Source organism: Sinohyriopsis cumingii, chromosome 5 (assembly GCF_028554795.1).
Source record: "Sinohyriopsis cumingii isolate HCF-2022 chromosome 5, ASM2855479v2, whole genome shotgun sequence".
In the NCBI taxonomy this organism is placed as follows: domain Eukaryota; kingdom Metazoa; phylum Mollusca; class Bivalvia; order Unionida; family Unionidae; genus Sinohyriopsis; species Sinohyriopsis cumingii.
The window spans coordinates 27,590,759-27,613,861 of record NC_142965.1 but is presented as its reverse complement, the minus strand read 5'-3'; the positions used below and the strand labels follow the sequence as shown (position 1 = coordinate 27,613,861).

The 23,103-nt window shown below is 37.0% G+C and overlaps 1 protein-coding gene across 1 annotated transcript; it reads left to right on the top strand.

Annotated features, from left to right (window-relative positions):
- Window positions 1–2,881: 2,881 nt before the first annotated feature.
- LOC149798841 (mid1-interacting protein 1-B-like) lies at window positions 2,882–4,320 on the top strand. The gene has a single exon (XM_089957736.1). The coding sequence runs from the start codon at window positions 3,224–3,226 to the stop codon at window positions 3,695–3,697; it is 474 nt and encodes a 157-aa protein (XP_089813862.1). The 5' UTR covers window positions 2,882–3,223; the 3' UTR covers window positions 3,698–4,320.
- The last annotated feature ends 18,783 nt before the right edge of the window (window positions 4,321–23,103 follow it).

Genomic DNA, 23,103 nt, shown 5'->3' with positions numbered 1-23,103 from the left:
CAGGTTTATCGCATAAAAGAACGGGTGCAATAAAATAGAATCTTCTGTTTGCCGAGCGTCTGTCAGAAGAAGTAAAACGTGCCGCAGGTAAGAATACAAAGTACTGGGAAATAATTTCCTAAGTAGTTTCAGGAAAGGTTGATTTCAGCTCTGCAAGGGACATCTTGCATACATAAGCGTAAATTTGAAAACAAAACAAGAGTTCCTTGCAAAATACTAGAAATTGAAAATTAGGACAAACTGTAGTCAGCGATTTTCATTGCTTTCTACAAAGAGATGACAACTACCATATGCTACCAGGAAAGGTGATGCCTTAAAGTCTGGTAAAGACGAGTAGCACAAGAGAGTTTTTAATGATTATATAAATAACTTGCATTTAAATTTCATTGCAGAGAATTACCACAACATTGTTTTGTGACTTTTAGTCACTATTGGACTTTTCACATCTTCTTGGTAAACTTTGTGGTGTAGAGAAATAGCTGCCTATGCTCAGTGATTCGAACTTTGCATTGAAACTGGGATGCAGTAAATTACTTTGCAGTGTCACGCAGTAGTTCTGACAAACTTGTGCAACTATATCAAGATAACGGACTAAACGAGGACTGTCAACCATCATTTGTAACATCACACCTCGTAAAATTATTTGATAAAGGGTTAGAATGGAAAGGAAAGGATGCTATTAGCTGATTTTGGAGGTGCCATTAGAAGAGTTCAAGAACATAATGAAAGACACGTGTATGGCATTTATTGAACACGCTGAGAAAGTTAAGATCCAGTACTCGGCACTCAAGAAAATGAAAGAGACACTTCCAACAAATCGTGCACTGGTACAAATAGATTTCGCTGAAAATTGTGTATGTTAAGGCGTGGAAGAAACCCGACCTGCTTATTAGACTAGTTGAATGTTGGCGCTTCATCCAATTGTACCCACCATCCTTCTGAAGCTTGTACCTGGCATAAAAGCAATTAATTCTAATCTGGCATCATTTTCGGCCTGACTCTCTGGCATCACAGGTCGATATTTTGATGTAGGTCGTTTGGAACAGATATCTGGAGTCCATGGCACTATTTTGATGCAGGCCATGAAAAAGATCTTTACAGTGGTATTGGTGGGGATAGAAAGCGGAATGCAGACAGCACTATCAAACACGAGAAAACAACCATAAAAAAGCAAAAGATTTTGTCGCGTGGGCAGAAAGAGTTGAATAAAGCCAGATCAATTGTTAGTTTGTTCCTCAGGAAGAAGTTGACGTCATCAGAGATATAAAAGCACTATAAGCCAGTTAAAGAGATTAAAGCACCGATGCAAGTGCATGTATTCTAAAGTGATTGCCGAGGCATACACCATTGGAAAATTCCAACTTGAAAGCATATTGGTGAACTCCTAATTGATGGGACAGTGGATATCCCAATATTTAAGTCAACTGCATTGTGAAGTAACTTTTCTTTAGGGAAAAAAAAGATAACTGTTTTCGGTCGGCCGACTGACCCTTTTTTCCTTGCCGGCCCTGGCACATTTTTCCCTGGGAGGAAAAATTTCCAGACAAAATCCCGAAAATGATTTCTGCATCTAAATGCCTACTTGAACTGGTTCATCCAGAACTTGAAGTGCTTAGTACATTACATATGCTAATCATATCCTATCTACCCTAATTTGAAAACCAGTGCAATAGGAAGCACACATATATTTTTTGCCTTACAGGTTTGTTTGGTTTTTCTTTCATGGATTTTTGTACGAAAAAAAATTGTATACAATATTAATTTTTCTGTTGAGATGAGTTAAAATATAAAGCAGATTTAGTGTTTGCAATATTATTTTATTATTTCAACTCCTGATTCCCACAAGTAAATATCTCCTTAATTAGCAATATACAATCACATATTACGCGACAGCATGATAATTGTGCACGAGGTAAATATATCACATACGGGTGTATCCAGTTTTAAATTACGAGTTCTTAAAATTAAGTCCTATCCTAACAATATCGAGTATAACACCATTATGACGAAAACGTAATGATTTTTTTTATTGTGTTTGAAACATTTATAATTTATTCCCTTTTGTTTTCTTCAGGTACTGCATAAGTGTAAAGTAAAAATATATATATTATTCTAAAGCAAGAGACAAAAGGTCGAAAATGTCAGAGGAAAACTATAAAAAAATATATTGAATTCAATGCAGCTTTGTTCATTTATCACTTTAATACGTTATCCTCTTAAAAAGAAAGCTGTATTTTATACAATTTAATTCTTAAAACTATTTTATTAAACGATATCTTAAATGAGGTTCTCACGAATAAAGGTATACTTTTTTCATACCTTTAATCATATCCATGACAACACACTGCAGTGTGATGACGACCAAATTTGACTCGTTTTAACTTCAAATGATGGAGAATACAAAAACACCAATAAAAAGTGTATAATTTAAAGTCTGGGTTTCTTCAGCTGATATTTGAAGCCTGAAATTTCGAACCTAAAAAACCAGGGCCGACAATGGGAGGGGAGGGGGGCAACTGAACAACGCTTTTTAATTTTATAAAAGAAACATTTTGTTTGAACAAGAACTAGGAGAGGCCCGGGCGTTTCTTACCCCAGGGCCCGTGATCGCTCTCTACGTCCCTGCTAATAACGCATTGTTTATGCTGACCACAAACAACTAGATATGCCACACACAACTTCCAAGAGGTTTTTCTAGTTGGTATCTCTACACGCAGTTAGTTGTCTTACCAATTGTGAATGAACTTATTGAGCTACGCATGCCACCGATTGATACAGTCTTTACCTATGTATGTTTGTTTGTTGGTTACAAGTGCAAACATAACCGTGACGTTCGTGGTGGCCATGACATCGCGGTATCAGTCATCGCATGATCATGCCTCTCGACCAATCCGTATTATTGTATGACCTTGGGCAGGGAAGAGTCCATTACTGCAAAAGGTACTTAACCCACTGTAAGGTTAGGTTAACATTATTTCAGTTGCAGATAGGAAACAGAAGGGATATTGTTAATAACTACAGTACCTTGAAACTTTGTAATAGTGTAGAACAACTTGCATGATCAAGGGCTGGTAAACTGGTTATCTGCTCTACATTCTCCTTAGGCATCCAAAATTGTGAATAAGACAACACAGCTTAAGCGCATGCTTGTGTACATTACTTTAGTTTTGATATTCAGCTGAAGAAGTAATATCATTTACCTACCGAGATACATTTTTCAGCAATGGCAAGCGAAAACAACAGTGTAATAATGATCAACGGACAAAATTCTCTATTGGTGACATTGAACAATTATGTTACGGCTGTGAATAAAATGAATTCACGGATAATGATTCCAAGTCGGCTGCGTGACATGGAAGTTACCACAGAAACTCGTCCAGAAATTTCGGAGGAAAATAATAACATGGCACTTTTACCAACAGTGGCTCCAGGAACGGACTTGTATAACTGTTACATCATGTTAAACGCAATTAGGACGGAGCTTATACATGGAGAAAGTAGGACTCGGGAAGACATCGGTTTCGAAGAGGGGACAGCAGATGCTGCCAGGAAAACTGCGGCGGCTTTCACGTACCATCTGAGGGGACTATTCAGTGTGTTACACAAACTAACTGAAACTGCCAACTACCTTGGTAATAAGTACGAAAAAGACGTAGGGTCATCGAGCAGTTCATCTTTATCATCATTTGCAATCTGATGTTTTTTCTTGACTGATAGGGCGTATAGCAGTTTGATTTTTAACGTCATTCATTACTGATCTCACAAGACTACGTAGATCGAAAGGCGAGAGGTAATTCAAGCTGCTTGGAAATGCCCTAGTGACTCTGACGGGGCGAGATGAATGTGTACCTAATGTAGAGCTTGTCTAAAGAAAACACACAGGCAAGACATATGACAATCATGTTAGATAGTGCAAACGAATCCGGTAACCTCCCAGACTCGTTTACATGCGGAATGGAATACAAACGAAAGATTAGTTTGCAGTTCATTGTTAAGCCTTAAGGGTATGTTAGACTTTCGTGCAAAAACAGTACATGCATGTAGACTGTTTCGTTTAATTGTCTCGTTAAAGCATTGAAACTAGTGTAAAACGGTTGTTTGTAAATAGTGTATATGAGAGTTTGTAGTGTCCAAAAATTTATCAGGTTTAGTAAAAGATTTATCTTGATCGAACGTTTTGTATTTTTGTGGATGCACTTCGTTTATACGTAAAATTATGATAGATGGTTAAATCATAAACTTGAGCTAGTTTCACAATTTTACAATTTCATGTGGTCATGTTTGCATTAAAACATTTTTAAAAGAAATCGAACAGAAAAATACTGCCTTAGATTTCACCCAGTAGCTCATTGTATTTATCTCTCCTCTCTGCCTCGCAAATTCTTAGATGTTCTAGTAGCAAGCGTTACACATATGTCCAAATGTACGTTATACGTTGTACTTTTTGTTTGGAAGTATTTACCGATTAATCACTAATTTAAAAGCCAATTAGTCTGAAATATCTACAAAAATCTACTGTTGTGAGCACAGTGAGATCAACCATCAAACTCGGGGTACTGGGTGGCCGAGTGGTCTAAAGCACGCGCCTTTACTCATCACTGCCATCTCACCTCTGTCCACTCGGGCTCGGCCTATGCGGGTAAGTGAGAAAGTTTGCTAATAGCTTACCGTGTGTCGGTGGATTTCACCGCTGTTTTTCCATGTTCTTCATCCACCCTTTATACCGGTGGTCATGTTTAGTCTTTCATGCGCAGAAAAATGACGTTTAAACCAGGGGTCTCGTACACGCGAGCCGCATGCGGCCCGCCAAGCCGTATCATGTAACTCGCAAATTGATTGGCGTCACATGGTGTCATGAAGATAAGAAAGGTGGTGCGGCCCTTGGGCCATCGAAAATGCCCTCATGTGGCCCTCCATGTGGTATAAGTTTGAAACCCCTGGTCTCAACCTCAAACAACAACAACCAGCTAATCTGGTAGTTTCCTGAGGTACTATTGCGATTTTCATATGCGTAATAACTAAGGCTTTACCGTAAGTTAATGTATGCACAGTGGTTCGTTACAAAGAAAATTTGGAGAATCCGTCCATGAATCAAGGAATAGGGGGTTCTAACCTGTAACAATATACGTGTTATATTGTTACAGGTTAGAACCCCCATCCCTTGATTCATGGACGAGTAATCCAAATCTTCTTTGTAACCAACCCCTGTGAATGTATGTAACACAAAATAAAAAACACACACAGGGAAGGCGTAATACCCATTGCTGTAGATATGGTATTTAAATGAGGATTACGATGTTGGTCTGTTAATTGATGTCAGTCAATCTAAATTCAAGAAATCTGCACTAGGTACAATGCCAAATTAATATATGATGTGAAAGAGTTTTGTTATTTTCATGTGTACTCTTACACCATTACAGGATTCGGTAATAAACTGTCAGAAACTATCATCGCATATGGTTTAACAAATGCTTGCCTTTATAATAACTTGGTGTTCTTGCTTTAAACGAGCTAAATCACCGGATGTCGTAATTTTACGTCATGTAGACATCCACAAGGTTTGACGTACATTGTCAGACAGTGTCGCACCTTTCGCTGTTTACTAGGCAGGTGTTGTTAATGGTTGTGATACAGTTTGTCCATGTTTAAAAGTATAGTGGGAAGCGCCAATCTCGCGAATTCACTTTTCGAAACTGTTGATAACGCGAATTATGCCCAGGACGTTTATAATATGTATTGCTTAGGTATAAATTCATCCTTGTTGACAACGAATAAACGAAAGATTATATGTTCTTTATAATGAGGTAAATCCACTGAAAATACTATACCCTTCTAAAGCTTCTCCTAGCGATAATACATCTTTTTTAAAATCATTTCGAAGTGAGACGTAAGCAAAATATTTGTGAGCAAATTCTGACCACCGGGTGGGGTTTTCTTATCCCACTCCAATGCGCATGGCGAATTCTGTTGTTGCCTGATTATGATTGGCTACTGATTAATCCTCTGTAATCCCGGTAGCCTTACAAAACTGATACCCAGAGAAACGCCACAGCCATCTGAAATTGTTTGGAATTTTCATACTGAAAGGCCTGCTCTTTACCTCATCTTTTTTCCAAGGTATTCATCCCAAAAAAATATACGTGACTACGAAATTGTTTAAGGCTTGAGCCAGTAGAGCTATAACTGCTATTGCTAAAGTATCATTTTAACGTCAAAATTCCTTGTAGAAATAATATAAGATTTATGTGCCCTTCTTGGTCATTACACTATATAGTTTGGTAAAATGACTTCAGATTAGGCCAAGAGAAGCTAAACACTGCAATTAATTTGAACCGACAGTTGTATCAAGCTTATACAGTATTTTAATTACAAATAATAAAAATATTAAATGAGCTGCCACTTAATCAAGCTATTTAATTATTTTGTTTTTATAACATTACAAGAAAATGACAAAGTGGAAAACATTTTAAGATGGTTTTGAAACAACCCCTGTAATATACCTGAGAGTACACGCACAGGTGTCTTCACACCGCTGTGATCATCTATTCAAAACCAACTTTACAAATACATAGGCCTATTTAGGGATTTAATACAAAACTAAATATGAATTTTTTGGATGATCAATTTTGGTGATGTTTTGAAATCTAACAAGTATTATATTGTTTGCTGTACAGGTTAACTATATGTACCTATTTGTGATTAAAATAATTTTGGTACTCCTGTCAGTTATAATAAATTACAACATATAGTTTATATTGTGCTCGTTTGAAGTCGTATGGCCAAAGTACATGGTGTATTGACCATGAAGAGCACATAAACCTTAAATAACATGTCAAATTGAGCATGTCGACGAGGTCAGGCGGTCTGTAGGATTGTTTACTGGGGGGGGGGGGGCAGTTTTGGTATCCAGCTGAATTCGTTTCTTAGTGTGTGTACCGTACCAAACGTGATTTAATGCCAGATCGATATATCATTCGTGATTTAATGCCAGATCGATACATCATTCATAATTTAATGTCAGATCGATATATCATTCGTGATTTAATGCCAGATCGATACATCATTCGTGCTGTTCATGTAATATTCAGTTTAATCATCGCTTTATATATCGTTTACTGTTTTTGTGCAGTTGACAAAGACACGGAGAGACTCCTCTTTTAATGGGACTACTGCGTATTTTTATTGAACTGTGTGGACAAATGTACTGTTGTACACTCTTCAAAACAAACATTGCACTTTGTTCTATACAAGCCAGAAATTCTTTAAATATATCAGTTATACCTTTTTGTTCAGATCAATGAGCCTGCGTCAGTGTTGTTAGATATGCGATTTTGTTTACACGTTGCTAATGTTTGAAGTGCTGAAACGTACAACGTTCCACTGCTGTTATATTCAGCCGATCTAGATAGAACGATATATATTGAATGCTATCTTTAATAAAATAATGGCGCACATATTTATTTTAGACATTTTTTTAATTATGAGACTCATTCGGGTTTTTCCTTTTAATAGCTTTTATTTTCTCGCCTGCCTAGCTAAGCCACTGACTTCGTTACAACCTATAGCAGTCTTCAACCGTGCATGCTTTTTTCTTGATTTTTTGCCTCCACATTTCTGTCTGTCCCCATCCCGATTAACTATCAGTCTATCAAGTTGGACTACGAGTGATAAGTATGATTATTTTACTCTCTGTGGTATTTATTATCTTAAATGATTTACTAGAAATCAAAATTAACTAGAGCTGGTTACCGCGAAAAATATTTCTGCACATATCGCTATACGGATACAACAGTTACGTTAGGGACCAACAATTTTGTTTTGAGACACTTTTTGAAGAAATATCCCGTATGTCAATAGGTGGTAAAATATCTTGCTTCGATTTGTAGCAGAATAACACCATATCATATCCATTATTTTAAACCACGCTGGTGACACGTGTCAAACATATGATTAAAGTAAATATATTAATTTATGTGTGCAACATTCAAAATTAATTTGTGACAAATACAACTGGTTTGTAAAATTACTTGCTGTTAAAATAAAAACAATATGTAACAAGATTTCTGTACATTCTTTACTGAAGGAAACTTCAAAATCTACCGGTACTGTGAAAACGTACCGTGATACGTACCACGGAAGAAACAAAACGCGGTATACCCACAGGTGCTGCACGCGAGCTTGATGTTGAGAAAAAAACCCCCAAAAACAATAATTTGAAGGAAAAAAATCATACCGAGTGACAAAAATACCTTAGATTACCCCCATGACCCGTTCTGACATAGGACCCTCTCTATCATAATATATAAGAGAACGGAACTTCCAAATACTTCGTTCCACCCATGACCCTCGATTTCCTTCAGCTATTTCCGTCTTCAAAGGCACACGACCATACTGTCTGGCTTGTTTTACTCCTGAGATATTTTTCTATTCATGAAGCCATTATTGACTTTTCTGCTTTGTACCGAACTGAAGTTAGGGGCTCCGAAACGTCCGTACCTTCTCTCTTATATATTATGAAAGAGAGGGTCCTATGTCAGAACGGGTCATGGGGGGTAATCTAAGGTATTTTTTTTCACTCTGTATGATTTTTTCATTTAGATTATTGTTTTTTTTTTTCTCAACATCAAGCTCGCGTCGAGCACCTGTGGGTATACCGGTAATCTCGCGCTCCTCTAAAAATAACATTGAGGTTTTCGTTAAAAGTTTTAATTAATTGGTGCATATTAGATCGTGTCTAAGACAGTTTCAAAGTATATTGTTCAAACAGAGCATCATAAAGGTAAAGAAGGTGAAATATTCGGGAGATAGCCAACCATATACATCGACTCTTGGACCGTTTGTAAAGGCTGGATGGCTAACTCACGATTTGAAAGTTAATACACCGTCGCCTGTTCCTCTATCAGATAACAGCATATTAACTTTCTATATCATGCACTCCCCGATTATTAATATGAATTGACCGTCTATTTTGAGCTACCTGTCGTATCTGCTTATCAGTCGGCATCATTGCATATCGAGTTTGTAGTCTCGGTTCAATCATACCATCGTAGAGCTAACTGAGATCTCCGCCATACGAAAGTTTGGTATAAAAATACTTAAACACACACATACACACACGTTTTTTTTTCTTCTTCAAAATTTGGAAAAGTAACTTGATTGGCTGATGGTATATTGTGTCGTCATACGTGATGGTGCGATAATGTCATGTTTCGCGTGACGATGGTCAGCTTCAATTGCCTGAATGAGAAGTGCCTACAGCATCAGTGTCTGTTTGGAAAGAAGTTTCTACATTATCAGTGTCTGTTTGGATAGAAGTGTCTAAAGCATCAGTGTCTGTTTGGAAAGAAGTGTTTAAAGATTTTCTTATAAGCTTCCAAAATGATTTTGACCTCAATGGTTGCAGAAAATATGCCTAGATAAATTTTGATGCAGCAAAAAAAAAATCTTTGTAGTTTCGCTTCTAGACACTTGTTTTTGATTGAAGCGCATTTTGTCGGTGACCGTGATTAGATAAACGTTTTACCAGACTAATCGTATGTAGCAAATTTTGCAGAGGCACGCTAGTCCGATTATTCCGCCGTGTATCAGATATTTGGACAGTTATTTTGGGTGGTAGGTATGCGTGCACATAGTAAAGGAAACCTGGAATTTGCCGAAACCCGGTGCGGGGGATGCTTGGGTGGTTGCAACGCCATCGACTGAAGTAAAAATCAGCGTTTATAAATTAGGCATCGTATAAGGCCATTTCTCAGATTACATTTTTAAAAAAAATACATTATTGTTCTTGTTTTCGTGCTCGATTTTAATTTAAAAATCCATTTCATAGATTTTCAATTAATGAAATTAATAATTGATCTCAAAATAACATAACCTGGTTATGTGTTAGAAGCTTCAGATTTCTAAATAGCTCATGAAGCCGCTGAATAGTATCCTTGTATGTATTTCCACTGCAGAATAGCAATTCTCACATTCTGTACTGCTAATTAGCAGTTCCTACAGTCTCCACTACTGAATAGCAGTTCCTATAGTCTGTGTTGCTGAATAGCAGTTCATACAGTCTGTACTGCTGAATAGCAGTTCCTACAGTCTGCACTGCTAAACAATAGTTTCTACTGCATTGCAGAGTAGCAGTTTTAATTTCATTTTACTCGGGCAAGCAGATAATTTCATATTATCTTACATTCAAAGAATTTATTTATTTATTGCCACTAGCTATAAGAAACAAGGAAAGTGACGTTCGAACACCCTTTAAGTCAGACTTTCATGCAGCATTGGATTTTTCAAATAGTTTCCAATACCGGCACTTGAAAAACTAGAGACTATCTACAATTTTCCAGTATGCATTGCAAATATTTCATATTTCTGAGATTCACTGCATAGTGCACACACAGATCTATGATAATGATAGGAAGGGCCGGCTTTAGGCCAATTGGACCGATTTGGCCCACTCGGGCCCCGCACTCACAGGCGCCCCGCGCATTATTAATTTTTAAGAATATATCTTAGAGAGAAAGTAATTTTAAAGCGATGGAAGAACATTTTAAGTTCAGTATGTTATAAAACTTGTTTAAAAGTTTATTTCCAAATGTCGTGCTCACAGCGGGCCCCGCCAAAATGACCCAAATTGGGCCCCGCGTTAGCTAAGGCCGGTGTTGACGGTAGGTTAGGAAAACTATACTGAATAGTATTTACTCTGTATACGAACCGCTCCGGTGGCCTAGTGGTTAGAGCGTCCGTCTCGGAAGCGGGAGGTTGTGGGTTCGATCCCCCGGCGGAGTCATACCAAAGACTACAAAAATGGTACTAACAGCTATCTCGCTTGGCGCTCAGCATTAAGAGGTTAGTGTTAGGACTGGTCGGCTTGGTGTCAGGATAATGTGACTGGGTGAGACATCATGCTACGTGTCTGCGGCATGATGCCCCAGTGCTAGACATCACTATAAACTGTCACACTGCAGACATCGTAGCGATATGACTGAACAATTGTTAAAGCTACGTTAAAAATCCTAATCACACACACACACACACTGTATACGATAGACAAAATGCTGAATGACATATATCGCGTTAAAATAGATTACATTGTTGCATAACATCCACTATTTTATGACAGGCAAAATGGATTTTCACGTTACTGCATATCAGCCTTTTCACAGGTCTAATCCCTGTCACACGTAACGGCATATCAGTCGTTTCACAGATCTAATCCCTGCCACACGTAACGGCATATCAGTCGTTTCACAGATCTAATCCCTGCCACACGTATCGGCATATGAGTCGTTTCACAGATATAATCCCTGCCACACGTAACGGCATATGAGTCGTTTCACAGATATAATCCCTACCACACGTAACAGCATATCAGTCTTTTCATAGATCTAATCCCTACCACACGTAACAGCATAGTTATATATGTAGCTTGAAATTAAAAAGTAGACTTTGTATTCTTATTTGTCAAAGCATTTCGTTGGTTTATCTTAATTATACTCAGTCACATCTTGAATCAAGCCAGTGGTAAACGATAAATTATAATTTCTTTTTAAGAATCCCAAATTGCTTTAAATATACATTGTGAAACCGCACAGTAATTAGCAACATTTTGTTGAGTCCTGATCCTGTAATTACAAGAAAATAATTTTGAATTTACATTTCCTCGTGTGTACGTTTTCTGAAATACCACGGAGAGTTTCTAAGTAGTAGCATTCAACTTCACCGTTTTCTCTCATTGTATATGCAATATCAAAGGTTTTTCTTGTGGATGGCATCGTCTGATAATCGTCCATAATCCTAAATTGAAGGTAAGCCAGTGTTAAACGCAGCAGATAAGTGTTCCATTGATATTTGTAATGTTTACTGTGAATTGAATTATTGTAGTTGTAATTTAGCGTAACAAAGGCCTAAACTCTGACGTGATAAAGTCTGTAAATATTGTGTTAATTACTCAAAAAACTCTTTTTGGTACTGTTAAGGTTTTGCAATTTTTTTATACATTTAACACAATTTGGTGTTAACTAACCATTTTCCACGTTTTAATTGAACCCTGATTGCAACAAGCTTCCAATGAATAGTGTTGGAATTTGATAATGAGGAAACGAGCTGTGTTACTCTGGGAAGATATAATGACTTTACATTCATTTTATGCTGATGTAATGAAAGTAGCATGATCTTGGGTGTTTTGGCCAGTGTATCAATTTAACAAGAATTTCTTACTATGTTTCTTTTAAAAAGTATTTCCTAAGTAGGTCCGTTGTCAGCAAGAGTTTCCAGAGCATCGAAAACCTGAATATTTGCGATTAATTCTTTATAAAAGGTAAGGGAGTTATCAGTGACCGAATATATTTCGAATGAATTAATAACCACTCGCGTTCTGAGAGCTGTTTGGTGAACTGCATCAAGGTGATATGAAGCATCCAACTTCTGTCGGGTTGAGCAAAATATGTATTGACGAACAAAATGATAATGTCTATGCAAGGTATTACTTAGGTCAGATCATTGGTCCACGAGTATAGGTCTTGCAAATAGTCTAGAACCTATATAATCAAGGACGATTGGCACGAGCAGAAGCGATTTCATAAGTAGGGCTGATTATTACTCCAGAATCTAATTTTAGATCATGGACGATTGGCATGGGGTTACAAAGTCTGATCCGACGACTAGGTCTGAAAGGTCGGAGCCTAAAGGATCAAGGGCAAAAGTGTTAGGTAAAGAATGCGACCCAGTGAGAAGGTCCGGTTGGATCATTAACAACTGTCACGCGGTTAGTTGTATTGATCCAACTGATTAGTGTAACGTAGCCCTCTTAGTAAGAGAGGTGGTTAATTGGGTTTGGCTGGCGTTATTTAGAGGATGACCTCCCTCGATATTATAGCCCGACGGGAGTGAAAGAAAAATGGAATTTCAACAGAGAACTGAGCGAGAATACTGGGAAGAAATAAAACAATACGAGCCCCCCTTTGACAATAAAATAACAAATTTAATCAGAACAAATTAGTAACGGTAATTCCAATTCAAGTTAGATTATATCAATAGAATTTAACAGGTGTGTCTAATTTGGATTTATTTCATCATCATAACGAGAGGTGAAAAGAGAGCAATGTCCATGACCGATTTGCATCACCTCGTCCTTCTTTCTTTCTCCGTACTTCTGACCCCAGAATGTCTCATCTTTCTCTCAGAAAGCACTTCCTTATTGCTGTTCTCTTTCAGAACTTGCGCGTCCTAGCGCTAAACATTTCTTTCTTTTCACAAGACGACCACCAGGTCCCTTTCTTGTTTCACGAGGAAAACACTAATCTCCTTATGCCTCCACGGAGTCAAGACTAAGTTTCCTCTTCTAGGAAATTTTCCGACTAAAGAATTTCGACTAAGGTCGTCACTTTAAAGTCAGATTGCTCTAAAGTGTACGCCCTAATTTATTCTGCCCAATCGTAGGCAGCGGTCCCTAATTTTTCCCAAAGAAATAATTCCTTTCATCGGGTTTAGACAGCTTAGAAACTGTGAACGACAGTGCGTGACAATTTCCCTTTGAAAAAATGATAAGTGGACATAGGTTCCTACCATGCGGTTAGGGTTGGTAGCTCAAATGTTTACTTTCTATGGACCGTGCTAAGATACCATGGTTAATATCACTGGGTCGGAATGCTGTCCTTCTGAAGTTTGCACTGACATGGGGGGGGGGGGTGAGATGAACGAAGAAAGGTCGAAGTGACCTTTTACAAAGACTTTTCAGGCTTAAATGCGATAAGACTTTAATGTTCAACGCATTCAACTTTAAAATTTTATGTAATTCAAAATTCGACACTTCACAAATAGGTTTATGAAAGGTGCTGGAGCCTAGAGATCACAGTCTTACATGGATTCACCTAAATGCTATTAACATATTGCAAATGCGATCAAAGACTTTTTTCCCACAATAATCATGATTTCGATTAGCTAACATGATCGTAAGGCCGTATGAAAAATTGACCAAATTTGATAGAAAATTTCACAGTTTGAGGGCCTTTCACACTTATGATTTCTGTTTACCATCAAATATGGCGTCGGTTACTAAAAGTAGAAAAATATTTACTTTAACTAAACAAAATAACTTAACAGAATTTTACCTATTCTGACAGAAATCCTCATGGCAGACTAGCCTTTCATTATCTGACAAATGATGTTGCGTTGTCAATAAATAAGGATGAAGGTAAACGAACGGTAGAAACCTTGAATGAATTGTTTTCATAGAATACTAGTATGTAATCAACAGCGCTGGAAGTTATTTCCACAGAAAACAGTCTGCTAATCCAGATGGTTTGGCCAGTTGGTCTTGCATTTAGCTATCATACAGAAGTAAATTAGGTGAAAGATTTAGCTTTCGCTTGGGCCTCTTGTTTTTTTTTCACCCAGCATTCAACTATGATATTTATAGTGAGTTTTGCACTCGTGCACGTCACACCGATTCCCTACTAACTGCTATACTAATGAAGAAATGACCCCCGACAGTCTTGCCTATTTTATGATGGTTGGTTGGTTGAATAAACGGTATTGTTAACATTATTTCATGCATATGCACTTTGGAGCTTGTATTGATACTGATAATATTGTTGTTCATAATGCGATTATATGAGATGTTGATTTATAGCCTCTAACTTTAAAATGTCCGGACACGCCGATGTTGTTGTGGGTTACAGTATAGTCAAGATTATTTTTGCTAATTCCAAAGTATTTGATCATTTGGTATCCATAAATATGGGGTATTCATTCATAAATCTTGGGTCGGTGTTTTTTTCCGGGGTTTTCCCGGGTTCTTCCTCCACCATTTATACTGGCCGCCATGTATAGTCCATCGTGTGCTGAAAAATGGCGTTAAACCCCACAACAACGATAACAATATAAATATCATTCGGCAGTTTAAACAATTGTTGGACAAACAAAGCGAGAGGCGGGAGTTTAGATACTCACACATGCCATCACAACGTGTACGTGGGGCCCCGAGTGGTCTAAAGCACTCATCGTTCCGGATCACTGCAATCTCACTTCTGTCTACCTGGGTTAGAGTCTCAGGCTCGGCTAACGTGGGTACGTAAGAAAGCTTGCCAGTAGCTTCTCGTGGGTCAGTGGTTCTTCCCAGGGTTTTCGAGGGTTCTTCCTCCACCAGTTATACTGGCCGCCATGTATAGCTGAAAAATGACGTTAAACCCAACAACAAAAGCAACAAAGTGCGCGTTTGCCTGAGGTAATTGCCACTTTTTACAATTCATTGGGGGGGGGGGGACGAGTGTCCATAATAATATTACTAGTAGGCTTAAAGGTTCTACTTTTTATTAAACGATAAAAAATATATGCTACCAACTTACATAAACGATGGATTAATACCACAAAAGACACCGGATATGGGTACCATTAGGTTAGGATCTACTTATAGTGGCATCTGCATCGCTTGACGCTTTCAGTGCATAGGTGTGTTCATATATTCAAGGATAACGGGCAGACACTAAACTTCAAACATAAAATTGATTCATCAACTCGTCCATTAATATCTCTTCTTTCTTGATTTCCTGCAAAACTTATCTATTAATGGGACTCTTGCGTATTCTGCCTACGACTGGGCTTTCCTCGTGAAACAAGAAAGGGACCAGGTGGTCGTATTGTAAAAAGAAAGACATGTTTAGCGCTAGGACGCGCAAGTTCTGAAAGAGAACAACAATAAGGAACAGCTTTCTGAGAGAAAGACGAGACACTCTGGAGTCAGAAGTATGGGGAAAGAAAGAAAGACGAGGTCAGAATAAAAGGACCAGGAAGTCCATGAAGGGGCAGAGCGTAGAGCTTAGGAAGGATGAACTAGGAGACTTTGATATACGTTCAAACAGGAAGGTAATGCAAATCGGTCGTGGACATTGCGCTTTTTTCACCCCTCGTTATGATGATGAAATAAATCCAAATTAGACACACCTGTTATATTCTTTTGATATAATCTAACGTGAACTGAAATTACCGTTATTAATTTGTTCTGATTAAATTTGTTATTTTCTTGTCAAAGGGGGGCTCGTATTTTTTATTTCTTACCAGTATTCTCGCTCAGTTCTCTGTTGAAATTCCATTCTTCTTTCTCTCCCGCCGGGCTATAATATCGAGGGAGGTCATCCTCTAGATAACGACAGCCAAACCCAATTAACCACCCCTCTTACTAAGAGGGCGACGTTACATAAACCATAGATTGAAAACCATTGAAAACTGTCTGTTCCTGTTGTATGATTTAACGCCATTTTGCAGCACAAAATAGGCATACATGGCGGCCAGTATCATTTGTGGAGGAAGAACCCGGGAAACCCCGGAAAGAACCACCCACCCACGAGAAGCCACTGGCAAGCTTTCTCACATGCCCACATTGGCCGAGCCCGAGACTCGAACCCACACAGATAGAGGTGAGATGGCAGTGATCCGTAACGGTGAGCGCTTTAGACCACTCGGCCACTCAGGGCCCCACCATTGAAAACAACCCAAAGTTAGACGGTAAACCATTGAACACAAACCATGGTTTTGCTATAAAAAATTGAAATCAAACCATTGCTAGACTGTAAACAATTGAAAACAAACCATATTGATGCTAAACTATAATCAGAAGCATAGAAAGAAATTGTATTATCTGGTAGACTGCATTGTGAAGGCTATTGATCAAAAGGTGTGCAGAACACAATTATCGTATATATTTCCCCACTTGTTAGTGCAGGTAACAGACAGATTGCGTGCACTATACAAGTAAATGCTCAAACATTTTGTACTCGAGGCTGAACGTGTTGCTTAACGGTGCTGTTTATCGCCCCCTTTCTTTCCGAGTGCTCCCGGAGCTAATACACATGCATGAGCATTTACATTCGTCTAATGCTGAAACCAATTTATATTACTGTTTCAGTTTGGAAGAGTAGATCCTTTCATCCTCTCAAATTGTTACGAGACCATTTCGTTTGTAAGGCTAAAATGTAGTCGACGTCGTAAAGAATTAACAAGCCAACATGTGTATTAAGGCTAGCACGTTTTCCACAGAATTTTTTGTGTACAATTTCATTGAAAACAACACAATAACAGGTATCAAGCAGTTACTTTATTGATTCCTGTGTAGTTTGCTTCTCAAATACGACCATGAACTTACTGTTTGCAAACAGGCCCGGATTTGCGGGGCCAAGTTATCAAACGATGAGCGGGGCACTTCGCAGTAAAATGTATAGCCAGCAGCGCGGGGCCAAGGCGGTTGCATCGTTTTCTTGCCCTAGGACCGGTGTGTGTGTGTGTGTGATTTGGATTTTTTAACGTATCTTTAACACTTTTTCAGTGATATCGCTACGATGTATGCAGTGTGACAGTTTATAGTGATGTCTAGCACCGGGGCATCATGCCGTAGACATGTAGCATGATGTCCCACCCAGTCACATTATCCTGACACTAGGCCGACCAGTCCTAACACTAACCTCTTAATGCTGAGCGCCAAGCGAGGCAGCTGTTAGTACCATCTTTGTAAGTCTTTGGTATGACTCGGTCGAGGATCGAACCCACGACCTCCCGCATCTGAGGCGGACGGTCTAACCACTAGGCCACCGGAGCGGTACCCGTATGACCGGACCTGCTTGCAAACTGAAAATTAAGTACTTAGTCATATTGCATGATATAAATACTTGATTTGAGGAGTTACGTAATCAGTCTTATAACTAGGGTATCTGTCCATCTGTGTGTCTTAATTTTTTTGCCATACCTTCACCCTACTGCCTACCTACCAACGCAACCATTGATTTAACTGCCTCTCTCTCTCTCTCTCTCTCAGTGAAATATGTCATTGTCACCTTTTATCGTATAATTGTGTACATTTGTGAAATTTAACCTGGTTAGGTAAATTTGCCTCAGGTACTTCTAGATTCATAATGTTGTGCTGGCAAATACACCGGTGTTAGGACAATGCTTATTCTATACACTGAGTTTTCAGACCCTGAACTGACCATTAGCAGATCATGAACGTTTGAAGGGCATCGACCTCTTCGTTGAATTTTAGACAACCTTGACTAAACAAGCTGTCCAGGGTCAAGTGCAACACGTGTGTGTGTGTGTTAGATCTCTGCTTGGTTTTCTCGTGATTTTATTATGACTGAAGGCTGCCGTATCACGTATGACACGCTTTTATACCCAATTTTGTAGTAACCTTCAGTAATGCTAAGTGGTCAGGTAATCTCTCTCCCCCCCCCCCTCTCTCTCTCTCTCTCTCTCTCCAGTATGAGATGGTACACCAAATGGATGCGATGATAGTTGATTGGGTGTTAAAAATATCTACATTAAGCACAGGTCACGGAAAGCAATGCTTGCCAGTTTTAAGATTTATAAGAAAAATTTAATTACATGTAACGAAACTTTTGTTAATATGTTTATGTGTTAGTGAACTCCCAAAGAGAAATAAAACTTTGTACGAATCGAATTTATGTTGTGCGTGTGTGTGTGTGTGTGTGTGTGTGTGTGTGAGAGAGAGAGAGAGAGAGAGAGAGTAACTTTTTTTTAAGGCGGATGACCTCAGAATTAGGTTTTGCAGATGGTGCGGGCTTTGTTTTGAGAACTGTCATTTTTATGTAAAATATTTGGGAGTATTGGTATGTAAATTTGTCACACATATATCGTAGATGAAATATCGTATAATTGGTTTTCCCTTGACCTTGAGGGCAGTTAGTTCAGTGCAAAGGAGAAATCTACTTCTGGCACGTTACCCATCCGATGCGTGGACAGGGGCACAGTTGGATGTACTGAACTGGAAAATCAAATTTGCCATAGGTCACGGTTTTCTTTATGAACATAGATCATCGATTTCCTGTACCCATCAATCTCGTGTAATATATATAGCTGCCCGACTGTCTTGGTAATTAAATTATGATATCAAATCAATTAAAAGTATTCTTTATATGAAGAAAATAATCCGTGTTGTTAATCTCAACAGTCAACAGTTAAGGTCTAACTATCCAGAATCGTATTGTGCGCGTGTTTTATTTTCACTGTTAATTGTTGTTGTAGTGAGAAGTTTATATGCAAGGGACTGACAGGTCAATTTTCGATGTGGGGGAGTGGTCGGGGTTTTCTTTCTACTGGAAAATATTTTTCCTTCACACAATCCCTTCCAACCAAAAGAAGTAATAGCAAGAATATTCAATAACTGAAACAAATTTGATAAGTGGGTCCCAAGCTGAAGAACGTAGCTCAGTCTCATTCGCATGAAGAATCACATATGGTTAAACGAGGTAAATATAATGTAATCTTTCGCGCTTTTCTTTTTTATTATTGAAAATCAAAGTATATAGACGTAAATGCCAAGACAGTCGGTCTTAATCAAACGGCATCCATACACGGAAAACTTTTGTGTCAGATTTGTTTCCTACACTATTTTTTTTACGCGGTGAAGAATCAAAATTCTATTATTTAGCAAACATTGACTGTTTTGATGAAACATTTGTTCACCAATGGGAATCGATTTTGTTAGCGTCAAGTTTAAGTACCAGCAAGACTAGTGAGTGTAACCAAAAAACCCAACGCACATGTGATAGCCCTGTCCTTGGAGATGACACAAACCATCTTCTAGATTTCCACTTACATTACTTCAATTATTTTCGATAAGCAAACATTCATATGCCAAAGATTACATTTAAAAAGGAAAATAAAAATAGTTCATGACTAAAAGGAAAAGGTTTAAAAGCATATAATAAGAGGCCAAAAAAGAGAAAATAGAACACAAAACTAAAGGAAGTCATAAAAGAAGATTTATTCGGAAATTGATTCAGATATTTATTTATATTTGGAGATTACAGTCAGATACTTTTTGTATTCCGATAATACATTCAAATGCTTATTTATGTTCACACATTACATTTAGATACTTATTTCTATTCAGACATTACATTGATATACTTATTTCTATTCAGACATTACATTTAGATACTTATTTCTATTCAGACATTACATTGATATACTTATTTCTATTCAGACATTACATTCAGATACCTATTTATATTCAGACATTACGTTCAGATACTTATTTATATTCAGACATTACGTTCAGATACTTATTTATATTCAGACATTACATTCAGATACTTATTTATATTCAGACATTACATTCAGATACTTATTTATATTCAGACATTACGTTCAGATACTTATTTATATTCAGACATTACATTCAGATACTTATTTATATTCAGACATTACGTTCAGATACTTATTTATATTCAGACATTACGTTCACATACTTATTTATATTCAGACATTACATTCAGATACTTATTTATATTCAGACATTACGTTCAGATACTTATTTATATTCAGACATTACGTTCAGATACTTATTTATATTCAGACATTACATTCAGATACTTATTTATATTCAGACATTACGTTCAGATACTTATTTATATTCAGACATTACGTTCAGATACTTATTTATATTCAGACATTACATTCAGATACTTATTTATATTCAGACATTATGTACAGATACTTATTTATATTCAGACATTATGTACAGATACTTATTTATATTCGGACATTACGTACAGATACTTATTTATATTCGGACATTACGTACAGATACGTATTTGCATTCAGACATTACGTGCAGATACGTATTTGCATTCAGACATGACGTACAGATACTTATTTATATTCAGACTTTACATTTACTTATTAGTCCTGAACATGAATTTTCCGTTGGAACGATTCACATTTAGGTCATGTGAAAATGTGTATAAAAAGCGATTTGCTAAACAATTGATTCATTTCTGTTTTAGATCAGTCTATCAGATATAATTCGAGAGAAATTATTTACTTATTTAAAACATCCACTGGAATTACAAAAGTGCTACTTGATTCGGATTATTGTGAACTCATTCAAAGACATTCTGGATTGCATCATTGTGCAATGGACTTCAGATAGGCTCCATTTTCATTTAGGACGAACTAGACATCATAAAATGTCTTCTAGTGAAAATCCCATATCGATATGTCAACCATTCAGGAGGAATAGCGATAAAAAAATTTCAAGATAGCCACCGAGGCGGCTATATTGGTTATTCGAGCGGGACCATTTTCATTTAGGACCAACTAGAAAGTTTCATGGCAATCTTGCAATTAGTTTAGGAGGTGTAGCGATAACAAACTTGTGCTAAGGGACGGACGGACGATGGATAACAGATTAATAAACCCTTTTGATCTATTACCTGTAGAGCTAAAATTTAATTCATCACTATCAGCAATACAAGGCACTTAAACAGATATTCTTTGGAAGCAAATAATTACATATTTCAAGCCATTTATAAAATGTTGTAATAATTCTTCTGGTTTACCTGAAAAAATAAGCATTTTTCTGTAAGTATATTTGTTTATTTTTCAATATAAATTTGTTTACTCTCTGGTTGAGACTTACTTTGCAACAACCGTATCTTCCCATGGAATTAAATCCTAAAAATCTCTCTCATTATAAATATTTGAAATTAGAGATTTTGAACGAGACAAACAAACATAATGATGTATTTCATTTTTTACAACGGTGTTTGATCAAAATGAAAGTAATCTCTAATTATGATAACTGTAGTCACCTTTTTTCAAATTATCATAAGTTGTTAAATTTCATCGACCTTATTTTGTACTTTAACACCTTCGTTATTTTGTTAAAATTTGACTTATTCATGATCATTGAATTTCTTATTTTTAATATAGAACATCAAATATGTATTGAAGTTATTGACTCTGGACAAGTTACAAGTCGGTTTTATGATCAAAAGATTAAAAAATATCACTTTAGATTTTGATTAAACCAAGATTTCTTCAATGCGATAATGATTCAACAGATACAAACTGAAAAACTCAAACTGGAAAAGACAAATTCGCTTCTGATAATATAGAATAAACGTTAAGAGCGCTCAATACTCATCGATATATAGAATAAACGTTAAGAGCGCTCAATATTTATGGAGTTAAACAGAAACTTTGAAGAATAAAAGGAAGGCAAATTATTTTTCTATGCGAGTTATTTCCCTTACGTCATGAGTGTCGCAAAATATTCTCCAGTACAATAATGATGATAGAAAGAAGTCTTCAATGTTGTGACTTTATGGGATCTATAATGTATTCCTCGGTCCAGTGAGCATTTTCTCCATAGTTTTGTTTTATAAATTTTTTAATAGAGAAACATTAATTTAGGCTGCTCTTTACCTGAATTTATTATACCATCTAATGATATCTGAATACATTTCGAATGGAAGCCATGATGACCATGGTCGCTAAAACACTGAAGGCTGTAGTATGTTGTATATCCTTGTTGTATAAACAATAACATCTACATTTAAAATTTGGACTGAATCTTATTATGTGTAAGTTTCATTCAGAAGAAGAGAAATCCTTCAAACTAAACAATGTTGTAATTCAATAAAAGCAAAAAAAAAAAAATAAAAATAAAAAAAAAAAATAAAAAATAAAAAAAAAATTCAAAAATTAAAAAAAACATTAGGTAACAATAAAAAGTTCTGCATTTATAGAGAAGACACATAACTAGCATAAAACATATAAATCCTTGTCCGTTATTTGAATTTAGAACTACTAATGTAAATTTTCCCATTGGGCGAGACATTGTTTATTGGCTGATCCAGACAATACATCGAAAGATGCAGAAAATAAATACAACATTTATCTTGACCAGGCCATCACAATCCTATGAATCCAGGTAACCATGTATGATCTTTTTCAGACATGGTGGCCACAACAATCTGTCCAAAACGAAAAAGTAATGAGTTATGTTAACCAAGCTGAAATTTCTTGTTTACATCAGATATGACTTCTCAAGAGATGGGAGACCTGAGACCAATAATGATAATAATAATTTAGTTTTAAGCTTTCTCCGAAAGGTACCTTGAATAAACTGTTCATGTTTGGCTAGATGTTTTACAGCACGGCAACACATGCAGGTTACCTAATGCAGAAGCGATTGGAGTAAAGTGCCTTGGCCAGGGACACCACGGTAGCTGACCTATGCCTTTTCAGTCGTGGGTCCGGCAGGCTAAACACCGAGTCAAATGTTTTTGTGGATATATACTAAATAATCGATAT